Below are 23,050 nucleotides of genomic sequence, written 5' to 3'. Positions count from 1 at the left end.
ACTGAGGGCCTTTCTGATGGCAGTGAGTTCAAAGGGAATCAAGCCATTTTGAAAGCTGGGGGCATGTCCATCGTTTGGATCTGTCTGTGTCGTTTAGGAGCCACCGACCACATGTGGTTACAATAAATTGTCAACAATCAGAGTGAATTAGTAGTAGAGACCTAACCAAAATCCAGAAATTGAGCTTTGGAGCTTATTCTCTTATCCACCAACATATTCTCTTATCCCCTATGCTAAACTGTTTCTCTGTTTAGATAGAGGTCATTTTGAAAGAAACAGTTGGGCTGTACATATATGTTTTTCACTTCTTTCTAGAGCAGAATAATTGTCAGTAGTTCATTTATTGTGGTTTTGATCTATGAAGGTGCTGGCCTATTTCTTTCTCTCAGGAAAATAGTTTAGTTATGTGCAGCCTGCATTTTTTATTAGACTGCAATGTGTGAGCAGTTAATTATTTATAGTTCTTGCTGAAACTGATGTGGTACTTGACTCACTGAGTTTATAAAGAAATAATGGCTTGCTGGAATCCTCTGAAATGAAAGTAGATTAGACGTTGACCTGTATTTTAGGTTTCACAGGTTGGAGATTGTTTAATAGTTAAGGGGTATATTGTCAGAATTACCAACAGTATATAAGAAAAGAGAAATGTTAACTTCATGAAGAGGGATATTGGATTTAGTACCATTGAATTGGGTAAATTGACTTGTTCATTTTTATTTTCTTTTTACATAGAGTATCTTGCCTATCAATCCAAGTTCTTTTAATTCAAGAGATAGTACTTAATGTATAACGTCAACTTTATGGTAGAAATTACTCAGATTAATAGATTTGCAACTATGGTAACCCTATCAATGGAAACATGTCCTCTTTACCCAGAGCATTTGTGAAATGGATGGGGAAATGGGTCAAATAGGGAAACCTGCCCTCCCTTTCCCTCTTCTCAGACTCAGCATCCAAGATTGTTAGTTCTAATGTAAATATCGTACCCAAGGCTAACTGTTAAATTGGAGCTCCTGCAAACTTCCCAAAACTCAATAAGGTTTGACTTTAAATGAAGTATAATATATCAAAGATGGCAACACATACTAAGGATACTTAAGAAATGTTAGTCCACAAATGCATTAGTGTATTATGTAGTTCTGAAAGGGATAGTGTAAAGAGAACCATAGTCCTTCTATGTAAAGCGAGTAGGCTCTGGGTGACGTGGTGTGAATCCATTGGCAAACAAGAAAAGCACTTGGGCCAGAATCTTGAATGTACTGGATGAAAGTACAGGTCTTGGACATGTCTCTGTCAGCATCTGGAAGTACTGTAGGATGAGACTTGGTGACAATAAGAGGTATCTAAGTCCCAACAGGAATGTCTCTGTTTCTTTAAAGGAGGTCAAATAGGAACCAAAGGAAATAGCTTATTATGATTCAGGTGGTGGAAATGTATAGCCCAGCCAAAGAATCAAGATGCAAGAGGCAGGTTCAGAAAGGAGACTCGTGATGTAAGTCAAGGCCATGGAGTGTCTAGGAGAAAGATGCTCACCATTCCATCATCTGTTCACTTAACAGATGTTTTTCAACACCTCCAGTAGACACTGGAGATTTCATAGAACACACACACACACACACACACACACACACACACACACACAAATAAATTACTGCTTTCCTGAAGCTTACATTCTTCTTGGGGGAAGGAAATAATAGTCAAATAAATAAGCAAGTCATTTGCTATTGAGAAAAATCAAGAGAGGAGAGTTGGAGAACTTTGGGGTGTTACAGATTTAAATATCATGCTCCTGTATTTAAGTGAAGAGGTGGCATCTGATCAAACTCCTAAAAACAATTTCAGTGGATTACAGTCATGATAAGGAAACTGAGTAAGTGCACTTGTACTCAGTGGTATGTCGACTGTATTTAGCATGTGTCAGAAATTTCCATCTTGCCGTTTTAAAATTTAATTGCAGCAGAAAATAAATAACATGCGTGTGGGATGGAAAATGAAAAGAGGATGCCATTCTGCAGGTGGAGTGTTCAAGAAAGGATAGACTTAAAAGGAGTGGTAAAGAAATGCCTTCTCCTTAACCACTTGGGGGAAGCTGTGCCAGGTGAAATACAGGGCCACAGGTGTGTGATAGCCTTTGCTGCCATGTGACCTCAGTCTATGAAAGTTATTTCTGATACCATCAGTTGACAGTAGAATAATAGGTTTTATTTTGGCAGCAGAAGATTACTGCGTGGTCAGATTTTAATAAACACTCTTCAAGGATTTTATGTCTGGGAAGCTTAAACCTAATTCTTCACATTGTAGCACTAATGTCTTATGCTTGTCTGTCTGTTGCAGCTTTGTAGGGAGCCAAACTCAGAGAGACAGACGAGATGGCTAGCTCAGCCCGGGAGCATCTGCTTTTTGTGCGGCGTCGAAATCCCCAGATGCGGTACACATTGAGCCCAGAGAACCTGCAGAGTCTTGCTGCACAGAGCTCCATGCCGGAGAACATGACCCTGCAGCGAGCCAACAGCGACACGGACCTGGTGACTTCCGAGAGCCGCTCCAGCTTGACTGCCAGCATGTACGAGTACACACTGGGACAAGCCCAGAACCTCATTATCTTCTGGGACATTAAAGAGGAGGTGGACCCCAGCGATTGGATTGGACTTTATCATATAGGTGAGTCCGAGGAAATGGACATGTGTGTGATTCTGAGCATAGATTGTTCTCTGTCATTATACCATTCTATATTTTCTCCTGGAAGAAAATTCACACACACAAATAGACACAGCAGATTCTGGGAATTTTCCTTCTTCAGGAGGAGAGTCAACAATACCTTTGCTTATATGAATTTTGTGGATACATTTCACCAAATTAAATGCCAGAACCTGCAGATGTTATAGAATTTTCTTTTTAAAACTTTCCCATTACCCTTGATCAGTAGTCCCAGTAAAAAGGCAATTATTGACTTTTATTACATTCAGATGAATGATATAAAAATGTTTTGTATTTTTGAAAGGTTGGATTTCATAAAGAACAATCTGTGGTTTAAGGTATCTTTGTATTTCAAAATTCCTTGAATGTACCTCAGATCAATTAGGTGAAAAAAAGTGTCCTGATAAATGACTGAGAAATAAATACTTGCTATTTATTTTAATAATAGCACTCACAGCTCCATGTAGCTAATTTGTACCTGTTATTCATAGATGAATGAGTGATGAATGAAGCATCCCAGTAAGCAAAAAGTCTGCTTTATTTGAAAGCAAAAATTGAAACCTCCTAACCATAAAGAAAATCTAAATTCAACCCAATAATAAAATCTATTTTCCCTGAAGTTGGATAACTTTTTCTTTGAATGAAGGAAATTCATTTCAAATTTAACATCAGATCATTTTTTAGAGATTATTGCTTTCAACTTAAATTATAAGCCAGAAATCTTTTCTTTTTTTCTTTTTTTTTAATGAATATATTAGGAGGAAAAAAACTGTTTATTGCACATATGTCTAAGTGCTTTTCAGATAGGGACAATTTTGCCCCCTAGAGGACATTTGGCAGTGTCTGGAGACATTTTTGGTTGCCAATGCTGGGTGGGGGATACAAGGCCAGGGATGCTGCTAAATATCCTTCAACGTATAGAAGAGCCCCCTACAACAAGGATTTATCTGGCCCCAAATATCAGTTGTGCCACTATTGAGAAACTCTGGTTTGATGAATAGTAGCATCCTTGCTGAAAAATTTTGAAAACATTATATGTACCAAAATTTGTGTGTTTTTCTGAATTGAGAATTTTTATGTTGACTAAAATTTTAAAAAAAATTGGTTTGCATTTACTTATGTAACTCTTAATGATTAACCATGCTAAATAATGTGAATTCCAAATAGCAGAAATATCAATGAATTATTATTATTTTTTTCTATTATGGCAACAACAAAGAGGAAAACGTCTTCACAGTGCAGTATTTTCCACAGTTGCATTTAAGAATATATCCAAAGTGAGGAAGATACATGCTTTAAAAATTATATCTGGGTTATTATGGTCATAAAAAGTTTACAGTTTTTATGGGGTTTTTGAAGTAACTCGTTTGGTTTTAATGTCATCGTACTCTTTCGGGCTTCATAAAACTTCTCTTTTTACTTTTCTTAACAGTTTTTCTTCCTTTTTCCCAGCTTAGATTTTGTGACATAAAAATCTTAATGTAAGGCTACAACTACAGCATTGTATTTTTAAAAATGTTATCTGATATTTCTTTGGGAAATAATCAATTTTTACTTTCTTTTCTAATTTCTTCTGTGTGTTAATAACGTAATCTATAGGATTGTAGAATCAAGACATTGGCTCACATTACTTCACATTTTTTTCCCCATATCTTCTTTTTTGTTTCCCTACCCAACTTGTTACATTTTCCCATCTAAATTAATCAGGAAGGGGCTAAGGAGTCCAAAGTAGAGATAATTTGTCACTAATAAATGACCATAGCCACAAAATCTTAGTCTTCTTATATTTTACTTTCCAGAAGAAGAAGTATAGGTCAGGGTTTTAAGTCTCAAATTAACCCAAAGATATAGATAGGAAAGCAGAATTAAGAAATAAATCTCAAAGTGCTACTCTTCTCCAGTTTGTTTTAAGAGACTTCTGCCTTTTGTATAAATCACAACTGTGTCTTTGCTCCCCTATATGTAACATGTTCCTGCCTTTTGCTATGTTCAAGATTTTCATTTTATCTTGGTTTTTAGTACTTCAAAGATATACTTAGGTATGGTTTTCTTTATATTTATCTTGGTTGGTATTCTCTGAGCTTTATAAGGTAATGCTTTTGATAAATTTTGGGGACATGTTGGCCATTATTTCTTCATTTTTTTTTCTATCCATTTTCATGTTTCTGAGACTCTGCTTCATTATCCTTCAACTGGTGTTCTCTTTGATATTCAAATTTTATAATTTCTGATAATCTCTCATCAAGTTTGCTGTCTTTTCATCTTTATTCTGTTATCAGTCTCATCTGATGGAATTTTAAATTTGTTATTTGACTTCATTTCTAGAAATTGCACTTTCTGTTTATGTAGTTTTAATTTTTCTTATGTGCTAAATCATTCCGTTCATATTTTTGTTCATTTCTTTGAATTCAGTTGGATATAGTTGTTGTAAAGCCTCTGTTTTCTAAATTTCAGAATCTGGACCAACTCAGGGTGAGTTTCTGTTGACATTTCTCCCATTTTTGTCTTTGTTTGCATGTCCATCTCTAATTTTACACTGGATATCTGTCTTTAATATACACTGTTGTAAAAATTCTGAGTACTAGGGAATAATGTCATTTATATATTTATGCATATAGTAGGCAGATTTATTTCCTTGTACTTGAGTGGGTGTGAGTTTACACCTTGTTGAGATGCATCTGTGGAAAGCCCAGTATAGTTTCCCAGCATTTCTAACTTGCTGAAAGGTGGCCTCCAAGTTTGGTGTACACTATGGATTTTGTTAGGTCTTGGTTTCTGGCTTTGTTGAGACAGATTCAGAATGAGCCTTCCAAAACTTTGTACTTACTCCAAGCCAAGGCACTTCAGGTGAGGTTGCTGGATGTGGAGTGTTAGCCATAGTTTCAATGTTCTCCAGCACTGCTTGACCTTTACCCCTTCATCGCTCTTTCCTTCTAGTATCTGGGTCTGGAGATTCTAATCACTTTAGTTGACTCAGACTCTGATCTCTACCTCCACAGTTTGAAGAACTGCCATGAACTCTAGCTACTTGAACTGTACTCAGGAAATTGTCTGCTGGCTGAGATATGGGTGATCATGAAGTTGCCTCATATATTTCTGTTTTCTTGTGGATTGCAGTCTTATGCCACCAGTTATCCAGTACCTGATATTATAGGGATTTACATTAGGAAGGCCAATTTGGTGCTGATTACTTCCTTGTGACCTGAAGCAGACGTTCTTTCCATGGTTTTGATTTAGATGGAAAGAATTAAAAGGTCTCACTTAATTTTCCCATCTAGCTGTTTCTGGAGAACTCTGAATAAAGCTGATTGTTTGAGTTTCATGTATTTGTCAATTCTTCTCACCATATTTTCTTATAGATTTAGATCCCTAGCCAGGAGAATGAGGAACTGGCATCCCAGATGTCTCAAGGATCTAGGACTGACACAGAGACAAGCATTTGCAGATAAAAAATACCATGTAGGTAGTCTGAGGAGTTTGATGTTCTTAAGCATGCGATGGTCTTAGCAGATCTTTTACAATGAATGATTTTAAAAGACACAGGTCTTTGTGTAACATTAAATATAACTTGTTTCTGTAGTTATAGGGCTAAAGAGGTGTATAAAAGACTGATTTATCTAGGTCCTCAACTGAGTGAGTGGTGAGCTGCTCTTAATGAGAGAAAGCCATGTTCCTCCGGGAGCTAGGATGGGTGGGCTCTTCTGATGACTGAATTGGAGAGGTAGCCTCATTTCGGTTTGGACTTCATCTTCCCATGTGGAGAGGAATATGTGGCAGAACTGTGGTCTTTAACTGAGGACCATTTCCTGCCCTTTTCTTCCTACAGTCAGGACCTTGATTTCAGGGTAGCCACCCCAGGCTCAGGAAAGGTTTAAATCTGATTGGTAATCCAACTAGGAGTGGACATGTGACGCAGTCCTGGCCAATGAGATTAAGGAGAGACATTGGGCCAACTTCTCTTTCCAGTGGAAATCCAGAGCTTCGTGAAGAGCCTTTTAAACTTTTGCTTCCCTCATACTTGGGACTCTGATGAAAAGATATGATGTCCTGGGTTGCTGCATCCATGTAGCAATGATGAGGTATCAGTCCAGAGGATAATAAGGAATGAGTGATATGTTAATCAGCTTTTCATTGCTGTGACCAAAATACTTGACAAGAACAACTTAGAGGAGGACAAGTTTATTTTGGCTCATGGTTTCAGAGGTTTAGTTCATGATGGGCTGATTCCCTTGCCAAGGACCTATGGTGAAGCAGAATTATGACAGAAGAGCATGGCAGAGGAGTGCTGTTCCGGTCACATCAGTTAGGAAACAGTTAGAGGGGAAGGGACCCTTCCAGGGCACATCCCCAGTGACCCACCTCCTGTGGCCATGCTCACTTGCCTAGAGTTACTACCCATTCAAAGTGGGATGGACTGATTAGGTAACAACTTTCATAATGTAATAGTTTCACCTCCTGCATTAACACAGGAGCTTCCCGGGGACACCTCACATCCAAACCGTAATAGAGGGTAGAGCAGAAAGACAGAGCTTGAACTGGCACTCCAAAATCCATGTTACACGTGGAGAAATATTCCCCTTCTTGTTGCAGTCACTATTAGTATGACTTGATGTACCAGTAGTTATTCCCAAACGAGTCTCTAGCACAGCTAGAGAAAGGAAAGGATGACAACTGCTCCTAAAGGCAGGACCAAGTATGTGTGGGCTGCTACTTCAGTGGTTACTTGTTCGTGGGGAGTGCCGAGGGCTGCTTTAATACAGGCAAAATCCATTAAATGGTTTTTAAAAGAAATAGCAAAAATGTTGAAAACAATAACTCCAACCCACGTGGAAGTTTTCAGAAGTTTAACAGGACCAACAATGTGATAGGAAGATTCTATTCAAAACATTTTCTTGGTTACTATTAGATGGAATCTAGTGAGGTGGTACATTTGGAGAGGGGCGCGAAATAAAACAGGAGACCCAAGGTGAGGATCGGAGAAGATTTTTGGGGTCCAGATTCAATCATGGATTTAGGATTAATATGACTAAACAGAAATATGCATAATAAATTCCCCCCTTTTTCTCTTTTTGTGAGATGGGGTCTCACTGTGTTGCTCAGGCTGTCCTTGAACTCCGGTGCTTCTCCCACCTCAGCCTCCTGAATAGCACCAACAAACCAGCTCTGTAATAGGTTCTTTCTGGAGCTCTGTGACATACACGTGCTGAGAATCTAGGTTTCATAACAATAGCACGTATGTCAGAAATAGCTTCAGCTTTCTATACCTCTTGGTAGGAAGCAGCCGCTCCCCTTGAGTTGTGTCCTGAGAAGCTAGACTGTTTCCTAGCAACTTCTGGTTTTATTTATGGAACAGAGAGATGGTCTCTATAGAAATAAGTCCCAGAGGAGAAGGAATTTAGTGGGACACTGAGCTGGCTAGGCATGGCTCATTGGCACAGTGTGCATGTTGATTGTTTCTCTTGAGTTACGTTTGCTTCTAAAAGTGTGAGTTTTGTTTTTGTTGGTTTAATTTGTTAATAATGTTTTGCATTGTACAACTCAATCCAGATGACCTTCAGTCTACTAATCTAGAGGGTAAACATATCCACCTGAATCAGAACAATAAACATTTAAATAGCATTTTAGTCATTAAATAGATCCTATTGGAAATGCAAAGAAAAAAACAGTGAAAATACCAAAGCATCATTTGCAGAAGAGTTGGGTGTGAACACAGCTCTCAAAACATATGCTAATTATGTTCTCCCTCCAGTAAGATATACATCCTGAGATTTCTAGAGATGATCGGGTTGTAGGTGTTTTTCAGAAATCACTAGGTTTATAAATTTTTTGGTGGTCTTTGAGATTAGAATTGATCCCTTAAAAATTTAACAGAGCTACTCATTGCTTCCTCCTACACTCACTAAATAAAAAGACCCAAATACTTATCTCATGTGCAACACAAATAGCTTTTCATGAAAAGTCAAATGGAAACAGTTAAAGAGGAAGTGAGCATATTAAATTCATTTCAGATTCACTATCCAGTTCCCCTTAACCTTTGGTCTTGTGCTTATTTATCTGGCCAATCAAAAAGAAAAATAAACACTTCAAAAGGCTTAATTTGCCATTTTTCATTTGTAGGCAACTTCACATACCTAACAGAACTAGGAAAATGTGCATTATAAACACTTGAAAGTGTATATTGGGCTATAGTCCTACCCAAAGTGCTGGTCTGCTAATGGTTATTGATCTGGACTAGAAAAGAGGCTTTCTCCAACTTGTAGATCAATGTACCACTTCCATCATTGAGGAACTTGCTGTGGGGAAAAAAAAAAATCATCTGACCTAAGTAATGATGTGATTGATATAGGTCTTGCTATTCTGGCTCAAGCTTCTTATATTGTCATTGCCCAGAAACAAGTCATTACCAGCATTTGTCTGGACTGCATTTAATGTATATCTCTCTGTGTCTGTGCATTGATTATATATTCAAAGATGAATGGAACATGGCTCTATTTTGAATGTTGGTCTTTTAAAATACCATGGCTAATGTATTAGAACATTTTTCATATTTCTTTGCATTTGTTTGTTATTTCCAGAAACCCAGAGTTTTGGGGACTCGAACCCAGGCCGCCAGCATGAGAGGCTGGCACTCTACGATATTTCTTTGCATTTGGATAATAAAATAAAGTAGTAATAGTGAGCCAAGGTATTAAGATGGTATATATATATGTTTTTCCTTCTTCTTCTTCTTTTTTTTTTTTTTTTGCGGTGCTGGGGATCGAACCTAGGGCCTTGTGCTTGCAAGGCAAGCACTCTACCGACTGAGCTATCTCCCCAGTCCATGATTATATATTTAGAGGAACTTGGAAATTCCACCAGAAAACTTTTAGAACTCATAAGTGAATTCAGTAAAGTAGCAGGTTACAAGATCAATGCTCATAAATCCAATGCATTTTTATACATAAGTGATGAATCTTCAGAAAGAGAAATTAGGAAAACTACACCATTCACAATAGCATCGAAAAAAAAAAAAATACTTGGGAATCAACCTCACAAAAGAGGTGAAAGACCTCTACAGTGAGAACTACAGAACACTAAAGAAAGAAATTCAAGAAAACCTTAGAAGATGGAAAGATCTCCCATGTTCTTGGATAGGCAGAATTAATATTGTCAAAATGGCCATACTACCTAAAGTGCTATACAGATTCAGTGCAATTCCAATTAAAATCCCAATGATGTACCTTACAGAAATAGAGCAAGCAATTATGAAATTCATCTGGAAGAATAAAAAACCCAGAATAGCTAAAGCAATCCTCAGTAGAAAAAGCGAAGCAGGAGGTATCGCAATACCAGATCTTCAATTCTATTACAAAGCAATAGTAACAAAAACGGCATGGTATTGGTACCAAAATAGACAGGTAGATCAATGGTACAAAATAGAGGACATGGACACAAACCCAAATACATACAATTTTCTCATACTAGACAAAGGTGTCAAAAATATGCAATGGAGAAAAGATAGCCTCTTCAACAAATGGTGCTGGGAAAACTGGAAAACCATATGCAACAGAATGAAATTAAACCCCTATCTCCCACCCTGCACAAAACTCAACTCAAAATGGATCAAGGACCTCGGAACCAGACCAGAGACCCTGCATCTTATAGAAGAAAAAGTAGGTCCAAATCTTCAACTTGTTGGCTTAGGATCAGACTTCCTTAACAGGACTCCCATAGCACAAGAAATAAAGCAAGAATCAACAACTGGGATAGATTCAAACTAAAAAGCTTTCTCTCAGCAAAGGAAACTCTCAGTAATGTGAAGAGAGAGCCTACAGAGTGGGAGAATATCTTTGCCACTCATACTTCAGATAGAGTGCTAATTTCCAGAATCTATAAAGAACTCAAAAAACTCTACACCAAGAATACAAGTAATCCAATCAACAAATGGACTAAGGAAATGAACAGACACTTCACAGAAGAAGATGTACAAGCAATCAACAGATATATGAAAAAATGTTCAACATCTCTAGTAATAAGAGAAATGCAAATCAAAACTACCCTAAGATTCCATCTCACCCCAATTAGAATGGCGATTATCAAGAACACAAGCAACAATAGGTGTTGGAGAGGATGTGGGGAAAAAAGGTACACTCATACATTGCTGGTGGGGTTGCAAATTAGTGCAGCCACTCTGGAAAGCAGTATGGAGATTCCTCAAAAAGCTTGGAATGACCACTATTTGACCCAGCTATCCCACTCCTTGGTCTATACCCAAAGGACTTAAAATCAGCATACTACAGAGATACAGCCACATCAATGTTCATTGCTGCTCAATTCACCATAGCCAGATTGTGGAACCAACCTAGATGTCCTTCAATTGATGAATGGGTAAAGAAACTGTGGCATATACATACAATGGAATATTACTCCGCCATGAAGAATGATAAAATTATGGCATTTGCAGGCAAATGGATGAAATTGGAGAATATCATGCTAAGTGAGATAAGCCAATCTCAAAAAACTAAGGACGAATGATCTCGCTGATAAGCGGATGAGGACATATAATGGGGAGTGGGAGGGGATAGCGTTAGGGTTAGGATTAGGTTTAGGGTTAGGGTTAAGGAGGGTGGTAAGAATGGAGGAAGGAAGGACTGTATAGAGGGAAAAGAGGGGTGGGAGGGGTGGAGGGGAAGGAAAAAAATAACAGAATGAATCAAACAACATTACCCTATGTAAATTTATGATTACACAAATGGTATGCCTTGACTCCATGTACAAATAGAGAAACAACATGTTTTTATTGTTTACAATAAAAAAAAAGATGGTATATTTTAAGTATAAGCTGATGTTTTACAAATAAAAAAGTTCTAGAATGGTGATATCCTAAAGTTTGCTGTGGGCAGTTAGGGCTGAAATTTAAATGTTCTGCATCCCAGTTTTTATTTCTTTTCTGTGCTTGTAAACGTAGTCCAGTGTTTCTCAGTACTTAGTTATTTGTTCACCACCTTCTTGATTTTTGCAAATTTGTATTACCAGTTGTATTGATAATTTTTAAAATATAATCTGATCAACAAAGTACCTTTATAAGTCCAGATGAGTTGGTACATGCCTGTAATCTCAGCAACTCAAGAGACTGAGGCAGGAGGATCATACGTTCAAGACCAGCCTCAGCAACTTAGTGGTAAAGCAGCCCAGGGTTCAATCCCCAGTGTTAAAAAGATAATAGGAAAGAGCAGAATGAATCCAACATAACTTTTCTATGTTCATATTTCAATACGCAACCAGTGAAAATCCACGTCATGTACAACCACAAGAATGGAATCCTAATTAGAAAAAGTTATCCTCCATGTGTGTACAATATGTCAAAATACACTCCCCTGTCATGTATATCTAAAATGAACAAATAAAAATAATTTAAAAAGCACCTGTATAGACATTTCTCAAAAGGAGACATACAAGTGACCACCATTTATATGAAAGAGTGCTTAACATCACTAATTATTAGGGAAGTACAAATCAAAATGACAATGAGATATTATCTCACACCTGTTAGGTTGGCTTTTATCAATAAAAGATAAAATGTGTTAATGAGGTCATGGAGCAAAGGGGACACTTGCATACTGTTGGTGGGAATGTAAATTAATAGTTATTATGGAAAACAGTATAGAGGGTCCTCAACAAATTAAAAAATATAGCTACCATATGATCTAAAAATTTTACTTCTGGGATTATATCCACAGGAATTGAAATCCATATATTGAAAAAAAAAACATATGCATTCCCATGTTCATTGCAGCATTACTCACAATAGCAAAGAAACGGAAACAACCTAAGTGTCCATCAAGTGATAAGTAGATAAAGAAAATAAGGTACGTGTACATAATGGAATACTATTGAGCCATAAAAAGGAATCAAATTCACAGCAACATTAATGAATGGGAGGGCTTTATATTAAACAATATAAACCATCTTTACCTACTCTGACCTTGTTCTAAGCAGTGATGTTAGGGAAAGTTTTGCTACATTAGATATTTTTCTTTCTGACATGCATTGACTGCTAAAAAATGACTTTTGTGTATGAACTATACAGAACCATCACAAGTAGCACACTCTGAGAAGCTGTGGAGTCGTCAGTTGTTGATAGCACTGGCTCTACAATCGGATAGATTCATAAACTCAGTGAAGGAAGACTGAATGAACAAATTATGTAACCTTTTAAAAACTTCATATTCCTCTCCTATTAAAAAATGACTAGGAAAAGTAGCAATATCACGTAGATTAGATGTGATACTGTGTATAAAACTCTCAGCAAGGTGCCTAGACTCATTCTAAACTCCTGCTGATTATAAACTTTTTTTTTTTTTTTGGCTACTATCACTGTTAATAATATAAAATCATTTTACTGGTGTCTGAAGCAGTACAGATTTACCCACTGAATGAATCCCCAAGAAGGGATTTCCAGACTCAAGTAACACACTGGGACCATTTCTGCTTACAGAAAACAAAATCTGTTTTTTTTTTTTTTTTTTAAACAGAGCTCTGGAAATTATATAAGCACTTAAAATATGAATGCTAAACAATAAGGTATATTGGTTTCAGTCTTTATCGGCTTTAAATCAACATGCTTTTCAGGGTGATGGGAAAGCTGCAATTAATCTGAAATTCAACCAAATGGAACACAGAATTAATGTGCTAGGTATTCATTTCCAGAATAACTCAAATGCAGTTTAGTGCCTGTTTTTAATATTTTTTGATACTTTTACATGATTATTGGTAGGGAAAATTTTTTTATTTCATATCTTTACATTTAAAAAATGCTTTTAGAAAATAAGAGCTTTGAATATGAGATTGTTTTTTGGAAGAACTTAACTCTATAAATATTACTTTTTGCCACCTTGTCATATTAATCAAGATAGGTAAGATTACATTACACTACTAAGTTAACCCTGCATCCTCAGTGACTGAATACAAAAGATTATTTATTGGTGTTGCTATATACCTAATGTGGGTTGGCAGGGACCTTGAATCCTGCAGTCACTTGGGAGCTCGGGCTTACCACCTTCTTTATTTTTGTCATATTGGATTTAAAGCCTTAACCATCTCGTCATTGTGCTATCTGGAACGCATGGCCTCCTTTGGCAGGTGTCAGGAGAAGAGAGAGCTGGAGACTCCTATACCAGCTCTTAGATGTCTTGGCACTTAGGTGATGCATTTCACTTCTGCTCAGAGCACACTGTTAGGCATTGTTATCATATTCTGCCTAACTGCAAGGAGACAGGGAAACGTGGAGGAGTCCCTGACTGTTCAGCCAAGTACTCGTGTTTCTGCCATACTAGATACACTTTGCTGACAATGTATTTGGTCCTTTGGTCAGTTTCAAAGCCTAAGACATCCCAGCATGGTCACTACAAGAACAGGTGATCCCGGGGTTGGAAACTACCATACTTTGGTATACACTTTGCAAAGGTGTTCAGAGACTGAGTGGACATGCCCAGGCCAATACCAAGGACAGTACCAGTGTGAAGGCAAAATAGTAGTTAGTGGAATCTGAATTCACATCATGGAATTGGTGTCATGGGTCTTTTTAATATACATGTCGAAGATTTGGTTCATAAGAGAGTTCAGGTATTCAGAATGATTGAGAGAGACTTTTATGGACATCTGGTAGGTTTTTGAAAATTGCATAAGTCAATGTTGTAGCATCCAAAGAAACTTTAATCTATTTTATCCTTTAACACATTGACCGTGAGCCTTATTGAAACAAGCATTCTTCTGTCTATTGTTGGAGATTATTTTTACTTTCCATCCAGTTATTTTAGAAATATTACCTGAGTTGTTTTTTTTTCTCCCATGCTGATTTGTACCACTTCTCCTGAAAGAAAACTTATATAGACATAATTAGTAAATGTTAAATAATATTTGTAAATATTTTGTGATGGAGTTAAGTGAGCTTTGGCATCAGGTTAAGAACTTCTTTGTTCTGTTAAAATTCATTACTAATCCACAAAATTTTTTTTATCAGACATGCTAATTTTATAGTGTGTTACAATTAGCTTTTCCTGTTTTCCTAAGGACTAAATAGTAGACACACCTATAAAGGAGTATATTTATAATGCATTTCTTTTGTCCTTCTATTTTTTTTAAATTCTGTTTTGTCTCATGTTATCAATTACTTTGTCCATTTCCTTCAGGTAGTTTTGCTTGGTACCTTTTCCTACTGATTTACTTACAATATTTATTTACTTGCTTCAGATTTATCTACTGTAAATCATCTAAAGGTTTATGATTTTTAATCCAAAGTGAGTGGGTATCTTTTTTGGTATACTTAGTGTTTTTATACTTGTTATTATTTACATATTTGGACTTATTTCTATATCTTATTTATTTTCTGTATATCATCCTTTATCATAGTTATTTTTCCCAACTTTTATGCCTTCCATTGAAATGAATTACTCCCTATTCCCACATTTTTCCTCTCTTTTCTTGGAGATTAAACTTTCTAGTTTTATTCCACCAGTGGTTATTCTTTAAACTTTTGACATGTGTAATTGAGTTAACAGAGGCTATCAGTAATCATTTTCTCTAATGCCTCAAACTGTTCAAAATCTTTTCATTCTAGTCATTTTCCTCCCTATCTTCTTTTTTATTGTGACAACATCTAATTCTATCCTGTTTTAATCTCTTCTTCCATATTGGTCATTACTATTATTGTGGTTTTTCGAAGATAAGGATCGTCCTAGTTATATACGATATGTGGCAAACCTCCATGAAACAGTGACTTAAAACAATAAGTAAACAATTTAAAGATTAAACACCCCCCCAAATTGACTAATTTGAATCAGCAGCAGTAGTGTGCACTAAATTGGATTTTCTTACAAAACAAGTATAGAAGGCATTATAAAACAAATGGAAGCACATAGGAAGAGTCTAAAATTTAACTTCTAGTCCTTGTTGATTTACTGAACCAAGAATATCCTTTTTTCCCTCTACTTAATGTAGGTTATGAGAAAAGGTGTATAGTATGTACAGAATCTTCTCTTCATTTTCTCTGGGGGTTTTCCCCTTCAGGGGCCCTTCTCTCTTCTCCATTTCATTGTGCACCATCAATTTTTATCATTATTTTTAAAGTGAAGGCTTTAGACTAACTTTATGCCGTCAATCCTTCAGTTATAGTGGAACTGTGATAACTATCAAAGACATTATATTTTTTCTGTCCATTGTTTCCACAATCTGACTGACATTATTGTTGAATTGTTGAATAAATATGGACTCACTTCATAATAAGCGTGCTCTTCTTATGGACTTCAGGGCTACTATATAGAGCAACTCAGATTTTTTAGTCTTTTTAAATTGTGGAGATTGGAGTGTTTAACTCAGATGTAATGGAGACGTTAATTCACCGTTACATCTTCAAGTCTTCTTCAAGGATTCAAGTCTTTGTAGATTTATCTTTTGTGTTTACTTTATTTAACTTATGAATTACAAAACTCCCAATGTTTGCTCATTGAAAAAGCCTGATTTTTCTCTTCCTATGTCAAACTTATTAAAAAACAAATACTACAAGTGGTCACCTTTTGTCATTTTACTGTAGTTCATAAAGTCATCACCAGGACAGTGTAAGTGCCCTGAACTGAGCATATGAACAGCTCGAACTGGGTAGAGTCCAGTGGATCCACTGACCTCAGCATTGACTGACTAGGAGGCTGGTTTGGTAGTAGCGGAGTGAACAGACCTGAATTCACTTCCTGGCTCTGCCACATTCTGGCTTCAATTTCTCCATGTACCAAATGAGAATAATACCAGCCTCTTAAAATTGCAAGCAAGATGAGTCAAGATAACATCTATAATTGTCACTACTACAGAGGAGGTAACTACCACCCACACCCCTGAAAATACTTGTCGAGATCCCACTATTTGCCACTGGGCAATAGGATAGAAACATGAATTATCCCAGTTTAATAGGGTGAGATATAGGCAGGAATGAAACCTGGTAATCATAATGCAGTGTGTTCAGAACAATATTGAAAACCACAGGAGCATGGAGAAGGAATGTATAATGCCTGAGATGGGTTCAGAGATGGGAAGGGTAGAGAGCGGATTCTTCATTAAGAAAATATTTGGACTTAGCATGAAATAGGGTGTGTGTGTGCGTGTGTGGTGTGTGCGTGTGTGTGTGTGTGTTCACACAAAAGCAGGTTATTCTAGGAGGCAGGAATTCCACCTGCACATGCTAGTTCTTTCTCCTGACGGAACTGCATAAAGCTTTTCCTGAGCACTGTACTTCCTATCCTGTCCCCTTCTTCAAGGTCAATGTCTGTTTTTTGATAGGATATTCTTTTGGTTCTGTATGTTCTTTTAGACAGGACTTGGAAGTCACCCACTTGTGATACACCTCCTAACCCTTCCAGCAACTGGTGCATTTTCCTGCTCCCTAGGAATTCTTTCCTGTGGGTTTCAGTGCTGATTGTGCTGTGTTGTGATTTCTCTTCTTCCATGTTGGTTTCTTCCATTGAGCTCTTAACACCTTAACTGTGTCCTGTCTGTTACATGATGAGCACCTTATCCTGCTCTCTCTGCTGTGCTGTCCACACAGATTAATCAAAGAGCAGGTTTTGGGCTTCATAGTTATGATGTAAAAATACTTTTGATTGAAGCATTATTCCAAAATTTATTCCCTATTATATAGTTTTCCGCTAATCATTTTTTCCACAGAATATTTTTGGCATTTATTTATTCATTTGTTCAACTATATTAGGAGTTTACTATATCCCAGGTGTCTGAAAGAATTTTTAGAATATCCTCTATATTTAAGAGCATAGCAATGGACTGTCATTCTAGTTTTTTCCCCTATTATGCAATGTACTGGCCTTTCACTTCCTGTTTCTGTGTGTATGGAATCTGTCTTCAGTATTGAAAACACTGGATATTTAAATAGGAATAAAGTTTTTCTTGAATTCAGTGTGAATTCTACCTTTATAGACTTTTTTGTCATTGTTCTTATTCTCTTTTAAGCAGTTGTTGATGTTTTTCTGAAAGTTGTGTCTTGTTTGGCATGAAGAATATCTGTGATGTTATTTTTAAATTTTTTTGATACCAGAGATTGAACTCAGGGGCACTTAACTGCTGAGCCACATCCCAGTCTTTTTGTATTTTATTTAGAGACAGGGTCTCACTGAGCTGCTTAGGACCTTGCTAAGTGGCTGAAACTGGCTTTGAACTCACTGTCCTCTGGTGAGTCACTGGGATTACAGGTGCGGGCCACTGCACCCCACTATCTGTGGTGTTTTGACCATTCTGAAGTAATACCTGGATATATACAATATAACTTTTATACCTCTAGTACAGGCAAGTGCTATTATGAAAATACTGATGGATCAAGAAATGATCATCTTTTCACTCTGCAAAATAACTACTTCTTTTTGGGGGATTGTAATTACAGCACTGAGCTATATAATATTAGAAGTTAATATATTATGGAATGACTAATCTGGGAAAAAACCCTCCTAATTTCCAACTGGGAATTTACATCGACTAGTAGAATTCTAAATATTTATTATATGTCTTTGCAAAGCACTACCCTTTATGTGTAAGTCTGTGGCATAGTTTTGATATGATAAAGCATTCTATGTGAAAAGGAAAGCCTTGAGAATCAGTGAACATCTGGAGAAGGTTAAATTGTCTATTTTGGGCTCTGTGACAGCCATTTTTTTCTTTGCTCTTTACTGCCAAAACCTGTCACTTCTGAGACATTTCAAGGAGGTAAACAAGGTGAACGGTGCTGTGCACATGACCTACTGTAACTGCTGATTTGAGTGAGGTTATAGTCAGCATATGTCATGTGACTTTGAGTTTTCTGGTCCATCATGTGATTCATTTGCCTGAATAAAATGTTTAAAAAACTAAAAACATTTCTTTTTAAAAATTATTGTTATTGTAAGATGCTTTCTGACTACGTTGGTACTCGAGCTGTAATATTATCTTAGTATTTATTATTTGATGGTATATTTTGGAATCTTCAGACTTCAGAATTCTTCATCCTAAATAAGTTTCACTCAACAGCTGGGTATGGTGGTGCATGCCTGTGATCCCAGAGATTTAGGAGGCTGAGGCAGGAGGATCACAAGTTGAGGCCAGCCTCAGCAATTTAGCAAGACCCTATCTAAATAGAGAGAGAGAGGAAAAAGAAATAAATCACACTATTAACACAAGGTATATAAGTATAAATAACAAGGTTAAAGAAGTTTCATTCAAATGTAAGTAAAGCTCTCTTACTTATTTAAGAAACTTGAATGCTTATAGTAAAGTACATTTTTATCATTTGGAATCATTAAAATACTGTATATCACTCCTCTGTTGAAGTTTATTTTAAAACTTAGAGTTATAGAGATTTTAGGTTAAGAAATAAAATTAGTGATTGTTTACTAGTCTTATTTTACAAATGAGAAACTAAGGGCCCAGATGGGTTAAGTAATATGCCTGTGATTTGCTCACTAAAATAGTGGCAAAATATGCTGACCTATAACTAGAAATTTCCTTCTCGGTGAAATTGCTCCTTAAAGGGAGATAGTTTGCTCAAGTCACTTGTTGCAGGTGATTTTTTAGCAAAGCCAAACCTTCCCTTGAATACCGCTTAGGAAGACAGTAAGGCTTACACCAAGTCCAGCAGTCAGACTTTCTTCCCACATTGCAACAGACTGCTGTCTTAGATGGAGTGCCAGAGAAGAAGTTGGGTTGGGTTCAGGAGCTGTTTTTATTTTATAAAAAGCAATAGCAACAACAGAACATAAGCCCTATTGTTAAAAGTTGAAGCTAAATTTAAACTAGAGGGGTGCTTGGAAGAATTGCTTATTCCATGTTCTCTCTTGGGGTGTGCACTCTAGGTTTGGAATGATTCCCTTGCAGCTTAGGTTGTTCTTTCTCAATCTCTCTTCTCACATCCAACGAGTTTGTGTGGTTGCACCGAAATACGTTAAATGGTCATTTGCTGGGCTTCCCCTGAACATCATTTCATACTGAAGATTTCAGCAGAGCAAAAGGATGCAGGTCTTTGAACTGATACTCATGGAGATTTAATGTATAAATTTTTAAAATTAGTTTTTAGAGCACCATTTAAAATATCCCCCTAATACTTATTGTCAATATTTATTGTCAGTGAAGGAGGATTATTTTTTAAAGTGTTATTTTTTTTTCAGGTTACTTTTGTTACCAAATACACAGAAATGCTTTTTGTTCTGTCTCTTACGTTTCTTTTTTTTTCTGTAGTACCCCTTCCTTGGGATTTAAATGCGTAGACCTGAGTTCCTGTTTATATAAGCTATAGGCATAGGAAAGACCGAGATGATCTATTCTTATTGTATATAGTATGCAAATTTCTCCACATAAAAACTTAAACTTATCATTTTCTAAACCATAACTGATGTAATTTATTGTTTCCTAAAGGTGGATGTAACTAACACCCAAAAACAACCAGGAGCTGAAACATTTCAATAAAATTTCTTTACTGTCCCTATTAAGGAAAAGATCTGGAGCAATAAATGACATACATGGGAAACTCTTATTTATGAGACCTTACAGGTAGAACCCCTCTGTCTATGCTGTTACCAAAACCAAAAAGTCAGACACCAGGCCTTTTGGACATCTTCACTCTCCTTACCAACCCTGGCCTTGGAAGCTGTTCATTGCCCTCTCCTTCCGCGGCTGGTTTCTTGCTGGCTGTGACACTACTTGGCTCCCCAGTTTTCTGGTCAATCATTCTTTTTTTCTTTACTGAAACTTCTTTTTTTCCTTCTTCATTAAATATTTAGACTTTAGTGTGGTTTTTCCTTCTTTTTAATACTGCTCTCCTTGTGTGATTTTATTCATTCCCTGTCTTCAGCCAGTGTAAGCAAGTGGCCTCATTCTCACCAGCGCTGGCTGGGCTGTCTCTTTCTAGCTCACAAAGACCAATCTGCACGTCTTGCACTGAGAGCACAGCTCTGCATTCCAAACCTTCATGTTGGTAGCAGGAAGTCAACCGTGATGGGAGCATTTACACCATGGGAAGTGACAAACACTTCAAATCAGGGCTTGCACCTACCCCCGTGGGGAGCCAGTGTATCAGTCCATTATTGTCTAGTCTCAGACTCTGCCTTTAGTTCCCTAGACATTTCCTTCTCAATGTCCAACTCACTTCTCAGATCCATTGGTTTCAGACAAACTGAATATATCGTGCCAACCAGTTCTTTCTGATTTCCCTTTATTTTTTAAAATGGAAATGGTATCTTTTAGTCTCTTAGGCTTGCAAACCTTGCTAAATTTGATTCTGAGTCCACTTTTAACCTGCACATCCAATCTGCTACTATGTGATATGAGTTTCAAGTTAGTAGTATTTTCTTGCATTGTTAACCTCTTTTGATCTTCACTTTGTATAGATGTTTATTGTTCACTCCCTAAGTAGTCTCCTCAGCCTTATATCCTCCTGTCCAATTCATGATTCCTATCATTGCCAACATTTATTTAAATATGCCAATTTTTCCCCCAGGCACAAAGCTAAATGCTTTAAATATCTTACTTATATAATCCTAAAACAACGTTGTGGGGTAGTATGTCAATCAGTTAGGATTTGTCAGTAAGAAATTATTCACTAAGCCAGCAAAGGCTCACCTGGAGGTCGGGCTGGCATTGATGCTATAGAAGCTGTATTGCTGAGACTGGGAAGGGAGATGGATGCTGTATACTGCAAACAGATGTCTACTTAAGGAGTGATAGTCTTCCCATTTTATTGCTGAATAATTAGACCCAGACACTCAATTAACTTCTCCGAGTTTTCTTAGTTAGGACAATGAAGTTGAACATTTCCTGAATTTGAAGGATGTACTCTGTCAATTATTCTTTGTCATAAACTTTCCAATTTACATAGTAGAGGATTGGTCAAATGCTTATACTGTGGTTGGATAGACGTGTGTTTAAATCTCTGTTTTGCCACTTGCTTCCTGTGTTGGTACTGGCAAGTGGCCTACCCCTTCTTTGATAACAATATCAATCTTATAGGAAAAAAATAATATCCTCAGTAGAATTTTTCTGCATATGTATAATGTGATTGGACCAGGACTTGGTATAATAAGAATATAGATGCTATTTGATTTACAGTGGGGTTATGTCCTGATAAATCTATATGAGTGAAAACTTTGTAAGTAAAATACATTGACTATATCTAACCTATTGAAAATATCGTAGTTTAGTGTAGCCTCCCTTAAATGTGCTCAGAACACTTAGATTAGTTGGGTATCTTCTGATAGATGATTTATAATAAAGTACTGAATATCTTACATAATTTGTCAATAATATACTAAAAGAGAAATGAGAATTGCTTTATGGGTATGCTTTTGTAGGTGTTCAAGTTGTAAGTTGAGGACTATCTGTAAAAGAAATGTCAACTCTGATGACAATGATAAAGAAGAAGAAACTGTATTGTTCAAGAAAGAGAAATTTTTCTGTTTCTATTTAACTGTACAGTGGCTCATTTGCTTTTGGAGAAATTACTTGTGTTAAAAGAACTAAAAAGTTTATGTAGGAAAGTGTGATGGTGGAAATTGTATTTCAAGGACAAATATCATCATTAATGTGCAAGGATGTCAAAATGGAATCGTCCTGGCTCAATTTCAGCTGAGGTCCCAAGGTGTAGGATAACCACCACCCTCTGCATTAACAAATGAGAGACTTGATGGCCCATATCATTCCCATGACTCTAACCTGGCACCAAGGCGAGAGAGTAGTTGATTTGATGGAGGATTTCCTTGAGGTCACTGTCGGTGGACTGGAGAATCTCTTTCTTTGTTGAACATATGCGTGCTTGGAGAGAAGCAAGGGAGTCAAGTGAGAGGCCATCAACAGAACTGCTCAAGAGCTTCATGAGCATCTTCTTCATCTGAGAGACACAGTAGGCTGCTGTCTGACTCACACCTGTGGACTCCAAAGGAGAGGGACTCTGGTTGAATTCGGAGGGAGGAGGGCGGCACTGACGATGGCCTGCGGCGCTTGAGTTTGGGCAAGAATGCATGGATTTTGTAGACCCTACATGTGGGCTCTGCCCACAGCAGAGTGATGTGGGGTCATCACTCTAGCAACCACAGGGCACCCCGAAGAGCTGATGTCATCGAGGGGCTGGCAGAGGCAGAATTGGAAAGCTAGGCCAAGTGAGCCAGAGTGTCTCCTGGAGCTAGGGTCTGGCACAAAGGAGTTTCTGGACCTCACCAACAAGACTGCAACTGTGGATCTTCAGAAATGGGTGTCTCTCCACGACTCACAGAGTGCCTGGCTGCAAATGTGGCAGAACTTCAAGCGGAGCTTCTCTGCCTCTCACCTCTCCTCCCTCCACCCTGAGGATCAGAAATTG

General features: G+C 37.2%; 1 protein-coding gene across 2 annotated transcripts in view; it reads left to right on the top strand.

Annotated features, from left to right (window-relative positions):
* Positions 1-23,050, top strand: part of Hecw2 (HECT, C2 and WW domain containing E3 ubiquitin protein ligase 2) — a 373,687-nt gene that overhangs the window by 144,349 nt on the left and 206,288 nt on the right. For both annotated transcript variants that reach the window (XM_047544667.1, XM_047544666.1), the window contains exon 2: positions 2,335-2,661. In XM_047544667.1, the coding sequence (XP_047400623.1) occupies positions 2,370-2,661 (292 nt within the window). In that variant the 5' untranslated portion in view covers positions 2,335-2,369. The remainder of the gene's footprint in view (positions 1-2,334; positions 2,662-23,050) is intronic.

Source organism: Sciurus carolinensis, chromosome 3 (assembly GCF_902686445.1).
Source record: "Sciurus carolinensis chromosome 3, mSciCar1.2, whole genome shotgun sequence".
In the NCBI taxonomy this organism is placed as follows: domain Eukaryota; kingdom Metazoa; phylum Chordata; class Mammalia; order Rodentia; family Sciuridae; genus Sciurus; species Sciurus carolinensis.
The sequence above is the reverse complement of the archived record's forward strand: the minus strand, read 5'-3'. Positions and strand labels throughout refer to the sequence as shown.